General features: G+C 33.8%; 1 protein-coding gene across 5 annotated transcripts in view; it reads right to left on the reverse strand.

The window, feature by feature from the left end:
• Positions 1 to 11,081: 11,081 nt before the first annotated feature.
• scn1laa (sodium channel, voltage-gated, type I-like, alpha) overlaps positions 11,082 to 18,222 on the reverse strand; it is a 99,262-nt gene continuing 92,121 nt past the window's right edge. For 4 of the 5 annotated variants that reach the window (XM_073911758.1, XM_068223345.2, XM_017357661.4 and 1 more), the window contains 2 exons: positions 15,596 to 15,866; positions 11,082 to 13,027 (listed from right to left, as the gene is read on the reverse strand). In XM_073911758.1, coding sequence (XP_073767859.1) covers positions 11,850 to 13,027; positions 15,596 to 15,866 — 1,449 coding nt within the window. In that variant the 3' untranslated portion in view covers positions 11,082 to 11,849. 5 annotated transcript variants of the gene reach the window in all.

Consider the following 18,222-nt stretch of genomic DNA (forward strand, 5'->3'; position numbering starts at 1 on the left):
AGAACTTTATTATTGTTTTTTTCTCACATCTTAGGGTTTTATTTATTGATTTTTTGTTATTTTTGCATTCGGAAACTTTTTTTTTTTTTTTTTTGCATTTAAACTAATGGTTAAAATTTTGGAATATATTAATATTATAATATATTAATTAGAATTAAAAGCTTTGCAGGTCTCATATGCTCACTGAAGATGCTTTTTAGTTAAAATCCCAGTAAAAACAGCAATGCTTTGATAAGTTTTGAAGGCTGAATGTAAGTTTTGACTTGGAGACCTCTTAAAAATAATCATTTTTGAATTTAAAGTTCTGGTTTAAAGTTTGAAATAAATTTAGATTCTAAAAACACTTGGAAAGTCTGCTTTGCTATAAAAATACAGTAAAAAAATAGTATTTTGAAGGCTAAAGTAAGTACTGACTTTTTAAACATGGCTTTTTACAGTTTTACACACATTTTAGGGTTTGGAAAGATATTTTTGCACTTAAACTATCCTGGTCAAAAATTTGGAAACAAAATAAGATGAAAAAAAAGCTTTGGAATTTCCCAGAGATGGGTTGCGGCTGGAAGGGCATCCACTGCGTAAAACATATGCTGGAACAGTTGGTGGTTCATTACATTGTGTGGACTCCAGATTAATAAAGACACTAAACCGAAAAGAACATGAATGAATGAAAAAAAAAAATGCTTTGGAAAGTCACTATATGCTCACTAAAGATACATCTGTTTGGTAAAAATACAGTAAAAACAGTAACTTTTTGGCATGTTTTCAAGGTATCTCATATGCTATAAATCTACAGTAATAGAACAGTAATAGTACGAGTTTGAAGGCTAAAATAAGTATTGACTTTTTAAACTTGACTTCACATTTTAGGGTTTGGAAATACATTTTTGCATTTAAACTATACTCGTCAAACAAATTAAGATGGAATAAATGAAAACAATGCTATGGATGTCTCACATGCTCACTGAAGATACATTTATTTTGTTAAAAATACAGTAAAAACAGCTTAAAAAAAACAGAAATTTTTTAAAGCTAATGTAAATCTTGACTTGGAAACCTGTTTGAAAACAATTTTTTTTGTCAGTTAAACTATATTGATTAAAGTTTGGAATAAATTAAGAATTTGAAAGCACTTTGAACGTATCATATGCAAATCTTTCATACATTTTGAAGCCTAAAGTAAATATTGACTTTTAAAACTGACCTTTTTACAGTTTTACACATATTTTAGGATTTGGAAAGATATTTTTGCATTTAAACTTTACTGGTCAAAAATCTGAAAACAAAATAAGATGAAAAAAATGTTTAAACTCTCATATGCTCAATAAAGATACAACTGTTTGGTTAAAAATACAGTAAAACGGGTTTTTAAGGTATCTTGACTTGGTAACCTGTTTGAAAACAATATTATTTGCAATTAAACTACAGGTTAAAGGTTTGGAATAAATTAAGAACATTTAGAAACCCTTTAAAATTTTTATAAGCTACAAATAAAGAAAAAAATGCCATTTTTGGTTAGCAATATGGGATAAAAGTTATAATTTGAAAGGCTAATTGCAGGTTTTGACTTGAAAACTGATTTGAAAATACAGTGATAAACTGTGATATTTTTATGTATTTTAAAGGTTAATAATAGTAATGACTTTTTAAAACTTGACTTTTTACAGTTTTACACACATTTTAGGACCTGGAATCCGGTTTGAAAACAATTATTCTTTTTTTATTTTGCATTTAAACTACTGGTCAAATAATTTGAATAAATGAAGATTTTGAAAATGCTATGAAAGTTTGAAAGCATAATCAAAAAAGTCAACTTGGAAGTCAACTTAACTGTTCCAAGTTACAATAGGTTTTACTCATTTAAATTAAACTCAACTCAAATTTTTATATAAAATAAAAAAATCCTTTTTACATGATTACAAACATTAAGTTATCTCAACAGTTACAATTTACAAGTTTACAAAAATTTTTAAGTAAACTCAACCTTTTTGCTTTTAATGCAACGAGTTTCCTCATGTTTTAAGTTAACAAACGAATCGCTTTTTACAGTAATGTTATGTGCTTATAAAACGTTAACTTACCTCAACAGTTCCAAGTTACAAAAGGTTTACTCATTTTTAGAGCAAAATAACACATCGTTTTTTAAAGTAATGTCACGTTTATTAAAATGAAGTCAACTTAGTTACAAGTTACAACAGGTTTACAATTTTTTTAAGTAAAATCAATTTTTTGCTTTACAGGTTTACTCATGTTTAAAGTTAAATAACAAATCGCTTTTTACAGTAATGTTATGGGATAATAAAAATTAAATTAAGTCAACTTAACAGCTCCAGTTTACAACAGGTTTACTTAATTATTTAAGTAAATTCAACTTATTGCTTTAAAGGCAACATGTGTACTCATGTTTAAAGCAAAATAACAAATTGGTTTTTACAGTAATGCCACGTTTATTAAAATTAAGTCAACTTAGTTCCAAGTTACAACAGGTTTACAATTTTTTAAAGTAAAATCAATTTTTTGCTTTACAGGTTTATTCATGTTTAAAGTTAAATAACAAATCGCTTTTTACAGTAATGTTATGGGATAATAAAAATTAAATTAAGTCAACTTAACAGCTCCAGTTTACAACAGGTTTACTCAATTTTAAGTAAACTTATCTTGTTGCTTTAAAGGCAACAGGTTTATTAACGTTTAAAGTAAATTAATGACTAATTTTTTACAGTTGTGTCACGTTTATAAAAATTAACTCAACAGTTCCAACTTCAACAGGTTTACTCAATTCTTTAAGAAAACTCCACTTGTTCCCTTTAAGTCAACGGGTTTACTTACATGTTTAAAGTTCAATAACAAATCTTATTTATTTATTTATAATTTTATTTTTTTTTTACAGTTGTGTCATGTTTATAAAAATTAAGTTAAGTCAACTTACTTGCAATTTACAACAGGTTTACTAAATTTTTAAAGTAAAATCAACTGTTTGCTTTTAAGGCAGTGAATTTACTCACATGTTTTAAGTAAAATAACAAATTATTTTAACAAACAATTATGGATATTTTTATAAACAAAACCATATCTTTGTTCATTCTCAAAAGCAACACAACACATGACAGCAAAACTCTTTTCCAAATAAAAATCACCAAACTGGTCACTTAATACACACCACAAAGAGAAAACACACAAGAGTAGTTTGAGATCTGAGGTATGTGACGAGTTTATTCTTTTAGCTTAAAGAACTGACCCATATAGCAATGTCTCGCATGCAGTTTACTGTAACTCACAGACTACAAGCATGATGCATAGAAAAGCTACTGATTCATATTTGACGCTATTTGATATTCGATTCATATAAATTCAGAATATAGGTTTTCTCAATACATGTCACATTCACATGGAGCAGTTTACAGCTGTTTATGTGGAGTCTCTGACATCAAACGCAACGCACTGATAACATTCAGAACTATAAAAATGTAAACAAATACACACTATCCCGTCATCGTACAGTTAAACCCACCATCGGCTAACATTGATAACAGAAATGTAACCAAAATCAATCGCTGAAATATGCGGTAAACGAAAGTGGAGGAGTCTCTCTTTGTTAGCTCGAAAAAACAAACAGTTAATACAAATAAATGAATAAATAAATAAATAAATAAATAAATAAAAGGTCATATTTCAGCTTTTAACGCATTTTCAACATTATTTTCTCATTACGATTCATAACTTTGCACATCCTGTTTATATTTATTTATATTATAATATGTGATTTGATGGAAATTATACAACAGATTGCATATTCCTACAAAATATTCACACAAGAATTTAGAGAAATCTGTAAAACGTTTAGGCTTAAAGGGATAGTTCACCCAAAAATATGAAAATTGAGTTTCTTTTACTGAACATGAAGGAACACTCTAAAAAAATCTGGGTTATTTAAACCCAAATTGGGTAAAATATGGACTAACCCAAACATTGGGTTAAATTTGATCCTATTACTTTAATTTAAGAAATTAACCAAGCAGTTTAGTTTGTATTGCACCTAAAATTGAGTTGAAATAACCTAGCATTTTTTTTAGAGTGAAGATATACTGAAGAACATTAGGGGAAAAACAACCAGTGACTTCCATAGTATATTTAGTTCCTGCTATGGAACATTCTTCACAATATCTTGTTATGCAATTCTGAGGTGAGTGGGCTTGACAAACCACCTGTAGAAAACACGCTCTTTCATCTCTCTGACACTTTAACTGACACTTGCACCAGTTTTTGCACCAAACACTGTCTTTAAATCTTTCCATATCTCAAAAACAATGAAGTGTGCCTCACACAGGTGAGTGGGTTTGACAAACCACCTGTAGAAATACTCTTCTTTCTATAAAAAACCCTCCCCCTCCTTACTCTAGCAATTATTTCTCTGAGCACTAACAGTTTCTTCATATAATTACCACTTCTTGTGTGTATTGCATCTTGTTGTTGAGTCGCTGAATGCCTCCTCAATTGTAAGTCGCTTTAGACAAAAGCATCTGCTAAATGACTAAATGTAAATGTAAAAAAAAATTCTTTCAGGGTGAACTGTCTCTTTAAGATGGACTAAAACACCAGAGCTTAAATTCAAAAATGAATTCGCAACCACTTATGAATCCTGCGGCAGAGGGGAAAAGTGTGGACACAGATAAACGGATGCACAGATAAAAGTCTTCTAAACTATTAAAGTTTTAGGAACTAGAAACAATAACTTGACTTCTAGTAGATCATTTGGAGTCAGAAGTGGCTTATATGAAAGTTAAAGGCCTCTAGATTATGCTTACTTTAAAATGGCAAAGAAAGCGTTCTTGCAGGACTCCCAGAGTTCATCAATATTCTTTAGATTCATCTTCAATGCCTCCTGCTTTATCTTACCCCAGACATGCTCAATAATGTTCATGTTTGCTGACTGGGCTGGCCAATTCTGGAGCACCTTCTTTGCTTTCAGGAGCTTTGATGTGGAGGCTGAAGTATGAGAAGGAGCGCTATCCTGCTGGAGAATTTGCCCTCTGCTGTGGTTTGTAATGTAATGGGCAGCACAAATGTCTTGATACCTCAGGCTGTTGATGTTGCCATCCACTCTGCAGATCTCTCACACGCCCCCATACTGAATGTAACCCCAAACCATGATTGTTCCTTCACCAAACTTGACTGATTTCTGTGAGAATCTTGGGTCCATGCGGATTCCAGCAGGTCTTCTGCAGTAATTGTGATAATTGGGATGCAGATCAACGGATGATTCATCAGAAAAATGACCTTCTGCCACTTCTAAATGATCAACTAGAAGTCAAGTTATTATTTGTTACTCCTACAACTGGGATTGTCAGATGTCTTTTAAAGTAAATAAATAAATGAATGAACACACTTTGCTGTTATTTTCCTCAATCTCAGACCACCGAAGATCCAGGTGACTTTTTTTATTTTTTAGAAGATTTTTTAAATTGTTTTATTTTTTATTTATTTATTTATTTATTTTACTAAATTCATAGATAATAATAATTTTAAGCCAAGAACATTTTATCCTTATTTCTGTTGATGACATAAACAGTGAAGAAAAGGCAGAGTCTCTGTGCAAGAACTGGGAAACAAGTCTGTTTAAACTTGATTTTTTTTTTTTTTTTTTTACAGTTTTGTAAATATTTTAGGATATTACTAATAGCCGTTTCAGCTCTTTATGCTTTACAGTAACGTTCAGAAGATTAAAATAAATGAAGATTTTAAAATGTTTTTAAAAAGTCTTAACAAAGATGCAAAAAATACCATAACATTTGGTCATTCATGAAACATTCACAATTGAAAACACACATTCTTATATTCTTTTATCTTTGGTTTTCCTAATTATTTAAGCTGTATTTCATATTTCATGTATTTTACTGGTTATTTAAAAAACAAATTAACTAATACGACAAACATATTTGTGTGTGTGTGTGTGTGTGTGTGTGTGTGAGAGAGAGAGAGAGAGAGAGAGAGAGAGAGAATTGCACACCCCTAGTTTGGGCCTTAACAGGATCTAACAATGGTATAACATTTGCATAACAAAAATAAAAATAAAATCAACATCAATATTTATACATAAATTAACTGGATTAAAATAATTGAGTTTTCTAATATTAGTTATGATTCTTTTTTTGGCAGTACACAACAGAAAATATTGTTAATATTCAATGTATTACCAGAAAGCACAGTTATTTGAGTGTTCCCAAAATATACAGGTGAAGTCAAAATTATTAGCCCTCCTGTTTTATTTTTTTCCCCAATTTCTGTTTAACGGAGAGAAGATTTCTTCAACAAATTTCTAAACATAATAGTTTTAATAACTCATTTCTAATAACTGATTTATTTTATCTTTGTCATTATGACAGTAAATAATATTTGACTTGATATTTTTCAAGACTCTTCTATACAGCTTAAAGCAGGGATGTCCAGACTCGGTCCTGAAGGACTGGTGTCCTGCAAAGGTCCATCTCCAATCAGACACACCTGGGTTAGCTAATAAGCTGCGGTCACATTAGAGTTTGAGCATGCGATATTCTGTCGTGCAGCGCTGTGAAAAGGGGCGGGATTAAACAAGCTTATTAGACATTTAAAAAAAGCGAGCGATTGCTCCATGTTTTCAATTTCTGTCCAGAGAGGTCATGTTTTGATCTTCGATTGGTCTCACGCAGTCAAGTGATGCGAAACCTGACGCCTGACCCTGCGTTTCCGGTCTGACACATTTGCGTGCGAATGAATGGAAGTATATGGGAGGAAAAGCCCAGTGTGACCGCAGCTTCACTAGGCAGTCTAGAAACATCCTAGCAGGTGTGTTGAAGCAAGTTGGAGCTAAAATCTGCAGGACACCGGCCCTCCAGGACCGAGTTTGGACACCCCTGGTTTAATGTGATATTTAACGGCTTAACTAGGTTAATTTGGTTAAATAGGCAGGTTAGGGTAATTAGGCAAGTTATTGTATAATGATGGTTTGTGCTTTAGACTATCGAAAACAAACAGAGCTTAAAGAGGCTAATAATATTAATCTTAAAATGGCTCATAAAAAATTAAAAAATGCTTTTATTCTAACCGGAATTAAGCAACTGTGACTTTTTCCAGAAGAAAAAATATTATCAGACATACTGTGAAAAATTTCCTTGCACTGTTAAACATCCTTTGATTAAAAAAAAAAATCAATAATAATAAAGCTAATAATTCTGATTTCAACTGAATATATTAATAAATATTATTATCATCAATCACTATTGACCATGGTTTACATTAAAAAAATATTCTTTACTGAACAAATATAAGTCACCATCATCTTGGATGACCTGAGGGTGAGTTAAAGGGATAGTTCACCCAAAAAGTAAATTACAAATTTTACTTCCCTTATAATTAACTTTAATTTAAAGTGAAAATGTACTCACTATTTACTCACCATCAAGTGGTTCCAAACATTTGTGTTCCTTTACCTTTCTTTCATTCAACAAAAAAACAAGATATTTAGTTAAAAGACTGTAACTGTTGACTTCCATAGCAGAACAACACAAATACAACATAATTCAATGGTTACCGGTTTCTAAACATTTTTCAAAACATCTTATTTTGTGAAGAGAAGAAAAAAACAAGAAAGAAATTCAAACAGGCTTTAAACAAGAGACGGGTGAGAACGTGACGACAGATACTTCAGTTCTGGGTGAACTGCCCCTTTAAATCAGTTTGAAGCACAGCATCAGTGAGACAGGAAGAGGAGAGGCTGAAATCAGGCAGGTTTCACAGTTCTGGAGGTGAAATTTGGAGGAGAGCATATGGATGAAGGCAAGGCACGTGTGCGAATGGCTTTCTAGCGTGTTGAAGAGACCTGAGAGGCACTGAGCCATTCTGAAATACTGACTACAGGGGAGATTCATGCAACTGTAAGTACACTGTAAAAAAAAATGTTGACTCAACTTAAAATTGCAAGACTAAATTTAAGTTGAGTCGAATCAAAAAAGCTGTGCAGCAAGTTGCCTTACAACTTTAAGTTGTCAACTTTTTTGACTCAACTTTTAACCCAAGTACTGCACTGCACTCAACTCAAAAAAACTCCTGACCTTATAATTTTAAGTTGAGTCAACTTTATTGACCCAAGTTTTTAACCAGTACTGCAACTGACTCGATTTAGGTTGAGTCGACTCATAAAAGCTGTGCACAAACTTGCCTAACAATTTTTTTTATTTGACTTTTAACACAAGTACTGCAACTTTGACTCGACAAGTTGAGTCAATTAAAATAACTCTGCAGCAAGTTGTCTTACAATTTTAAGCTGAGTCAACTTTTTCACTCAACTTTTAGCCCAAGTACTTGGCAGCAAGTTGCCTTAGTATTGTTTTTTTGACTTAACTTTTAACCCAAGTGCTGCACTTGACTTGATTTAACTAGAGTTAACTCAAAAAAGCTCAAACTTCTCTAACAATTTTGAGTCAACTTTTTTGACTCAACTTTTAACCCAGGTACTGCACTTAACTCAAGTTTAGCTGAGTCAATTTAAAAACTCTGCAGCAAGTTGCCTTAGTATTTTAAGTTGAGTCAACTCAAAAAACTCTGCAGCAAGTAGTTCATTTTAAGTTGAGTCGTTTTAACAGTCTGCATCTGTACTGACCACAATCAGAAGCGTCAATAGAAGAAAAAAATACAGCGACTCTGTCTCAAGTATATAGGACAACACAACAACATAGAGCGCACATTCACTTAAACACAGAAACAAACATGAGGCAATGCAGCGATCTCAAACTGTTAAATAAAGCACATTCAAAGAAGACGTGTGTCATTTCTGCAGCAACAGACGCACAAAACCTTTCACTAGTGCTACACAGTATGCTAGTGTAGTTAAAGCATCAAACAGCTAACTTTAATCCACTAACACACACAAAAAAAGTGGGCACTGTTTTGGGACAGTAAGATCAATAGTTTTATATTAAATAAGGCTGGGTGATATGAACAATAAAGGTGAAAGTTGTATTCATTTAAATAATATTTAATAAAGTATATATTTAATATATTCACAGCGTTACTTTTGATTTAGTTATCAGTCTAAAAAACATTAAGCAACATCACAACCATTTAGGTATTTGTTGCGTTTCTTTATGCGTGTCTTTTTAATGATAAAATAATAGCCTCCGTTTGAATTTTCTTTTCTTTATTTAAATATTTCCCAAATGATGTTTAACAGAGCAAGGGAATTTTCACAGTATGTCTGATAAGATTTTTTCTTCAGGAGAAAGTCTTTTTTGTTTTATTTCGGCTATAATAAAAGAGGGTTTTAATTTTTTAAACACCCTTTTAAAATCAATATTATTAGCCCCTTTAATTTTTTATTTTTTCAATAGTCTACAGAACAAACCATCATTATACAATAACTTGCCTGATTACCCTAACCTGTCTAGTGAACCTAATTACCCTAGTTAAGCCTTTAAATGTCACTTTAAGCTGTTTAGAAGTGTCTTGAAAAATATGTAGTAAAATATTATGTACTGTCATCATGGCAAAGATAAAATAAAACAGTTATTAGAAATGAGTTATTAAAACTATTATGTTTAGAAATGTGCTGAAGAAATCTGCTCTCCGTTAAACAGAAATTGAGGAAAAAAATAAACAGGGGCGCTAATTATTCTGACTTCAACTGTTTATACATATATACACATACTCATGCAAAATAAGATATTTGAATGTTTTAAAGAATATTATACATGTACATACACTAATGTTTAAAAGCATAAATATTTTTCAAGGTTTAAATCCTTTTTAACCAAAAATACAGTAAATATTGTTACATTTTAAAATAATTATTAGATTATAAGGTCACACTTTTTATTTTGATGGTACGTTTGTTAAATTGCATCTACATGCCAACTAATTCTCATTAGATTATAAGTAGACTGTTGGAGTTTGGGTTAGTGTAAGGTGACTTGTACTTACTCAGTTTCTTATAGTCAGTTAATGTCAGTTTAGCAGCAGTATGAACAGATATTAAGCAGACAGTCTACTAATACTCAAATGCATTATTAAAATAAAGTGTTACCGATTATAATTTCTTGTCCATTTGAATTTGTAGTTGAAGACTAAAGGAATAATTTATCATTTAAAATATTTTCAAATATTTCCCAAGTGCTTTTTAACACAGAGAAGATTTTTTTCAATACATTTTTTAATATAATTTTAATAGCTAATTTCTAATAACTAATTTATTTTGTCTGTCATGATGACAATTCATACAATTTTACTAGTTATTTTCCAAAATACTAGTAAGTGCAATTCAAGATATTGACTAGATTAAATTTGCAAGTTTAGTCAACTAAGCAAATCACTGGACGACAGTGGTTTGTGATTTTGCAAGGGAATAACTATGCAGTTTTTACAATATTTTATTATTCCAGCCAAACTAAAGTAAATAAGACTTTGTCTAGAGAAAACCATAGTCCCTTTCACACATACAGACCTTTACGGAAAATTACCAGCAATTTTCCGGAAAGGTGTGTATGTGTGAACAGGCCCTTTTTGATAATACCAGTAAATTCATTCCAGCTATTTTCTAGAAAGAGAAGTTGTAAGATTAACGGTAATTAGCTGGAATGCTGCGCTGTGTGAACGCAGAAGGAAAAGTGCCGGAAAGAGCGCATGAGCGTGTTGACGTAAAACGTCTACTTTAGCCAATCAGAACACTCAGACGCATTCACATCCGAGTGGTTTGTGAGAACAAAAGCCTGTGAATGTTTTCCCAGACACATTTAGCTGCTATAAGTTAGTCAGATAATATTTATACGTTTATTCTTAATGCCAACTGTGTAAATTATTATTAATAAAATGCTAATGATAAGCCATTGTTCGTTTACCTTCAAGCTCTGCCGCGTGTGCATGTAAAGCAGCTGGTGAGCGCCAGCACACACATATTATGAACATCTTGACATGCGAAAGTGTTTCTCGATGCTTTCAACAAAGTTGTTCACAACACCGATCCATAGACAGATGTTGTGATGTAGTCAAATGTTTACAAATACAAGCGCAGCCGTTTAGAGGTCATTTCTGGTTAATGATGTCAGAATTTACCGGTATTTTGGAATGGATGTGTGAACGCTCTTTTCTGGAAAAAATCCGTAACATCCTCGCCTGTGTGAACAGCGCTTTTTTTGGATTTAACATTAAAGTCGTTCCAGGAAATTCTCCAGATATTTACCAGTATCACTGTGTGAAAGGGGCTAATATTTAATAGGAAAAACTGTATAAAAAAACGGTGGTCTGTTAAAAAGCACTTGTGAAAACAAACACAGTAGAGCTAATAATTTTGTCTTCAAACTAAACTGAAAGCATGGTTCATTTCTGTGTGAAAAAGCTGAATTTTCAGCATCATTTCTCCAGTGTTGTGTCATATAATCCTTCAGAAATCAGTGTTTAATTCAGTGAATATATGCTCTAGAAAATCTTCAGAAAAACATTGTCCACAACTCTTTACTTATCAATAACCAAAGATCTTTAAATGTATTTAGTTGTTTTAAATTCAGTGTATGCACTGTTGCTGATTGTTAAACAGAAATGACACACACTCGAGCTTTAAATGCAAGACTTTGGATGTAGCTCCAAACCAAACACATCACGACATTCAGGCTTTTCGACAACATTTGGTCCATCTTTTTTATATCCAGTGAGTGAAACAGGTTAGGTGCAGCAGATTCACCGCCTAACCAATGTTAATCACAGCTCCAGAATAGGCACAAAGTTCAAGTATGTTCAGGCAGTACGGCGTAAACACAACACCAACTGACCCTGACAAACAACTTGAAGTAAAAGTTGTAAACAATTGTTAATATCAATGAAATAAATAGCTACTTCTTCTTCACTTGATTACCTTTGTCGCCCATTTCCTTCTCATGCTTGTCCTTCTCGTATTTATTTTTGGCGTTCTCCGTGATACTACTGTAGGACGGCGGAGAGGACGTTGCTGCCGTTGCGTCCGAGTCTTCATTGCACATATCGTTATCCATCGACTGATTACTCGGCACTTTCCCATTCTGATGCTTGTTTTTTTTCTTGAAATTGCGAACTTTCTTCATGCTATCTCGGACTAAGTGCTTCCTGAAGGCTCTCTGGATGACCGCAGCAGACATATCTTCGTGTTTTCTGCGCAAAGTTGTCGTAATGGGCTCGTAAGAAGATTTTGACGGATTGGATTGCATGAATCGGTCCTCCATTTGTCCATGAAGCATATCCATCTCACCACCTTCCCCTAGAACGCGTTTGGTGAAGGCGAATAAAATATCCAAACAATGGATTCGATCTCCAGTCACCATTGGCAAATCCATAGACATCAGCTGAAACCGGTTGGGTTTTGGTATCCGCAACGGAGGATCTAGAGAATCGGCGAAGTCTGACAACTTACCGTATTCCATGAATTGCGTCGCTTTGGGGTCGAATTTCTCCCAAACTTCATAAAACCTGTCGAAATCGTCTTCGCTCAACGGTTCGGCACTCTCTTCAGTGGCTACGCTAAAGTTCTCCAGGATAACAGCGATGTACATGTTTACTACAATGAGAAAACATATGATGATGTAGCTTACGAAGAAGAAAATGCCGATGGACGGATTCCCGCAGTCGCCTACGACCGAACTTCCAGTGAAGTTTTTCGTCGGATCACAGTCTGGAGGTTTGCTGTTTAGCATAGGCGCTAACAGGCCGTCCCAGCCCCCCGATGTTGTTATCTGAAACAAACAGAGCATGCTGTTGGGAAAGGTTTCGAAGTTGAACATGTCGTCGATGCCGGCCGTTTTTTTGACGTAGGCAAAGTTGGACATGCCGAAGATGGCGTAGATGAACATCACGAGGAACAGAAGGAGGCCGATGTTGAAAAGGGCAGGAAGGGACATCATCAACGCGAACAGAAGGGTCCGTATGCCTTTGGCGCTTCGAATGAGGCGTAGGACGCGGCCGATCCGGGCCAGGCGAATAACACGAAACAAGGTGGGCGAGACGAAGTACTTCTTGATGACTTCTGTAAGAGACATGCCTGAAACAACAAGATATATACTGGTTATACTAGGACTGTGGATAAAATTAATTACTAGGATTATCAAAAAATTTTGTTCACTTGTTGGATTTTGCTTATTAGCAGGGGTTGGTGTTACTAGCATGTTTCCAGAATGAATTTGCATGTTTCTAACATGTTTTTAGTATGAATAAGCATGTTTTAACATAAATTTAGCATGAATTTGAATGCTGTTATTATGATCTTAGTAGGCTATGAGTAACCATGTTGCTAGCATGTTTGTAATATTGATTAGTATGTTGTTAACATGTTTCCAGTATGAATTAGCATGTTGCTAACATGTTTCAATTATGAATAAGCATGTTTTAGTGTGAATTAGCATGTTTTAACAAATTTAGCATGGATTAGAGTGCTGGTATTATGATCTTAGTAGGCTATGAGTTACCATGTTGCTAGCATGGTTTTAATATTGATTAGCATGTTGTTAGGATATTTACAGAATGAATTAGCATGCTTCTAAAATACTGCTTTATGACTGCGGTTAGAAACATGCCTAAAATTACAAGATATATACTGATTATACTGGGCATGTGAATTATATTTATTACTAGGATTATCAAAAAATTGTGTTCATTTGTTGGACTTCACTTATCACCATGAATTGCCGTTATTAGCATGTTTCTAAAATTAATTAAAATGTTGCTAAAATGTTTCTAGTATGAATTGGCATGTTTTTATTGTAAATTAGCATGGTTTAACATAATTTAGAATGAATTAGCATGTTGCTAGCAAGTTTTTATTCTTGATTTGCATGTTGTTTGCATGTTTTCAGAATGTACTGACATGTTGCTAACATGTTGTTAGTATGAATTAGCATGTTTTAGTGTGAATTAGCATGTTTTAACAAATGTAATATGAATTAGCATGTTAAAATGGTATTAGTAGGCTATGAGTTACCATATTGCGAGCGTGTTTTCAATTTCATTAGCATGTTGTTAGCAAGTTTACAATGTGAATTAGCATGTTGCTAAAGTACTTCTTTATGACTTCTGTTCGAAACATGCCTAATATGGCAAGATATATACTGGTTATACTGGGGATATGGATTATACTTATTACTAGGATTATCAAAAAATTGTGTTCACTTGTGGGACTTAGTTTATTAGCACAAACTGGTGATATTAACATGTTTTCAGAATGAGTTAGCATGTTGCTAACATGTTTCTAATATGAATAAGCATGTTTTAGTGTAAATTTGCATGTTTTAACATACATTTTGTATTAATTAGCATGTTGTTAATATGATTTTTGTATGAATTACTATGTTGCTAGCAAGTTTTAAATATTGATTAGCATATTGTTGGAAGGTTTTAGAACAAATTAACATTTTGCTAACATGTTTATAGTATGAATTAGCATGTTTTAGTGTAAATTAGCATGTATTAAGAAATTTAATATGAATTAGCATGTAAAAATGGTTTTAGGAGGCTATCAGTTACCATGTTGCTAGCATGTTTGTAATATTGGTTAGTATGTTGTTAGCATGTTTCCAGTATGAATTAGCATGTTGCTAAAGTACTTCTTGATGACTTATGTTAGTAAAATGCCGAGTATGACAAGATTCCTACTGATTATACTGGAGATGTGAATTAATTTTATTACTAGGATTATCAAAAAATTGCGTTTACTTGTGGGATTTAGTTTATTAGCACAAACTGGTGACATTAGCATGTTTCCAGAATTAATTAGCATGTTGCTAACATGTTTGTAGTATGAATAAGCATGTTTTAGTGTGACTTAGCATGTTTTAACAAATTTAGTATGAATTAGCATGATGTCAATATGATCCTAGTAGGCTATGAGTTACCATGTTACTAGCATGTTTTTATTATTAATTAACATGTTGTTAGCATGTTCCCAGTATGAATTAGCATGTTTCTAAAATATTGCTTTATGACTGTGGGTAGAAACATGCCTAAAATTACAAGATATATACTGATTATACTGGGGATGTGGATTATATTCATTACTAGGATTATCACATAAATCCTTAGCTTTTTTCCCTTGGTGGGATTTAGCTTATTAGCATGAATTGGTGTTATTAGCATGTTTTCAGAATGAACACATTGGTCACATGTTTTTAGTATGAATTAGCATGTTTTAGTGTGAACTAGTATGTTTTAACATACATTTTGTATAAATTAGCATGCTGTTAGCATGATTTTGGTAAGAATTACCATGTTGCTAGCATGTTTTTAATACAGATTAGCATGTTGTTAGCATGTTTCCAGTAAGAATTAGCATGTTGCTAAAGTACTGCTCGATGACTTCTGTTAGAGACATGCCTGCATACATGCATAATAAGTTTCCAGTCATTTCTCAAATATTTCTTAAATTATGTTTAACAGAGCAAGGAATTTTTCACAGTATTTTCTGTAATATTTTTTTCTTCTGGAGAAAGAAACTATTATGTTTAGAAATGTGTTCAAACAGATATTGGGAGAAAAAATATATAGGGGGGGCTAATAAAACAGACTAATAATTGACTGTTAATTAAGGGTCAATATCTCGTCTTACTGCAGATCTTACCAACTATAGACAGGATGACCACGATAAAGTCAAACACGTTCCAGCCAACGGTGAAGAAGTAATGGCGCAGAGCGATCATCTTCAGGACGCATTCGGTGGTGAAGAGCACAATGAAAATGACATTGATCCAGTACAGCGCACGGGTCATTTCAATCGACTGATCCTCCGTCTCCAGCATCATAGTGACCATGTTGAGCCAGATCAGGACCATAATGAAAATGTCAAAGGCCTGTTTGGTTACGAGGTCAAAGATGAGTCCTTGAATCTTGTTCTGAAATGAATGAGGAAATGTATGAGCCGTTCATTTATACAGAAGACATTTGCAAACAAGAAAAGAAAGCTTTAAAGGCACGATATGCATTATTTGTTTATTTAACTTTTGTGTGCTGTTGGGGATGGGAATTTCACCCACTCTGGGGTCATTTAAAGTCTTAGGGCTCTATTTTAAAGTGCATGGCGCAAAAGCATTAAGGTTATGTCTGAATCCACTTTGGCTATTTTAAGGACAGATAAATATGTTCTGCAGGGTTTAGATCATCCATCAACATGATTTCTGCAGTCTCATACAGTAGGATGTAATGAAGACCACAACTCCCATGATTCAACACTCAGTCACAGAGTCATTAGACAATGCTTTTGTTTGTTGCAAATACACACCCTCTAGTGGCAAAAATTACAGACTGCGCCTTTAAAGGAAGCAATATCATACATTTAAGCTCTGTTTAAAGGGATAGTTCACCCAAAATAAAAATTCTGTCATCATTTACTTACAGGGTTCATACACATTTTTACTACTAAAATTCTGCGACTTTTCCAAGACTTTTCCAGAACTTTCAATTACATTTTCATGACATTTCATGTAATCTTTACATATGCATGGTAAATAATAAGAAAATATAGAACATATATCTTATATCTATGTAGAATTGATTTCAATAATGCTTACACAGCACTAACAATGTGACAGCAAGTTTTTGAACAAGGACAGATAAGAAGTAAAGACAACTAACCTATATTCAAGTTAGGGCTGCACAATATATCGTTTCAGCATCGATATCACAATGTGTGCATCTGCAATACTCACATTACAGGATATGCAATGCTGGGATTATAGTTTAATATAGAGTTAATAATCCAAGGGCGTAGGCTTGCACTTGACATTGCTGGGGACAGGTGAATCAAACAATATATATTTATATACACACACAGACACTGCTAATATTTATTTAACTGCTATTAAAATACCTTAATAATTAATCCTCTCTTCATACAAATTATTACGTTTTAGGCCTGTAGACAAGGGGGGTTCGGGTGGTTTGAAAAACCTAAAATGGATTATTATTATTCATTCATTCATTCATTCATTTTTTGCCGCTTTTCCGGCTGGGTCGCGGGGGCAGCAGTCTTAGGAGTGAACCCCAGACTTCCCTCTCCCCAGACACTTTCTCCAGCTCCTCCACGGGGAACCCGAGGCGTTCCCAGGCCAGCCGAGAGACAAAGTCCCTCCAGCGTGTCCTGGGTCTTCCCAGAGGCCTCCTCCCGGTGGGACATGCCTGGAACACCTCCCTAGGTAGGCGTCCAGGTGGCATCTGAACCGGATGCCTGAGCCACCTCAGCTGACTTCTCTCGATGTGGAGGAGCAGCGGTTCTACTCCGAGCTCCTTTCGGGTGTCAGAGCTCTTCATCCTGTCTATAAGGGTGCGCCCTGCCACCCTTTGAAGGAAACTCATTTCGGCCGCTTGTATCCGAGATCTTGTCCTTTTGGTCATGACCCAAAGCTCATGACCATAGGTGAGAGTAGGAACATAGATTCACCGGTAAATCGTGAGCTTTGCCTTTTAGCTCAGCTCCTTCTTCACCACAACGGACCGGTACATCGACCGCATTACTGCTGCCGCTGCACCAATCCGCCTGTCAATCTCACGTTCTATCCTTCCCTCACTTGTGAACAAAACCCTGACATACTTGAACTTCTCCACCTGGGTTAAGGACTTTCCTCCAACCAGAAGATGGCAGACCACCTTTTTCCAGTGGAGCACCATGGCCTCGGACTCAGAGGTGCTGATTCTCATTATTATTTTTTTTCATTTTTTTAATATTATTTAAATGGCCAAATTCTGACTACGGAACGTTGAATGTTATTATTATATTAAATGCACACTTAAAATAGTATGGTAAGCGATTTGACAAAATAGCTGGAAATATTTTTTTGGTAGATCAAAACTCTGAGGTTATGATAACCATCCGACAAGATAATCCAGCAAACATTAGCTCTTAAAATGTCACATTAATGCAATATTTATCCCTCATTATAAATAGAAAATCAGGCAAATAACTGCTAAAAGCTTCAGTTTTTAAGAAATAAAAAAGGTTATTAAATGATAAAGGGAGAGTTTAATAAAGATTTGTTTATTTTAGCCATATTGCAAATGAAACATGTCTCATACATCAGTATTGTGCCTATACACACAGGCTGCATTTTTTCTGACAAATAGTTTCAACTGAAATTGCACATGCTACTCTGAGAGATTAGGAGAACTGGCCGGGATCATTTACTTTAACGTTAGCTGGTTATTCTGCAGTTAGTCTTCAAGGCATATTATTCACAGACTATATCAGTCTGCTAT

Source organism: Danio rerio, chromosome 9, assembly GCF_049306965.1.
Source record: "Danio rerio strain Tuebingen ecotype United States chromosome 9, GRCz12tu, whole genome shotgun sequence".
Taxonomy (NCBI): domain Eukaryota; kingdom Metazoa; phylum Chordata; class Actinopteri; order Cypriniformes; family Danionidae; genus Danio; species Danio rerio.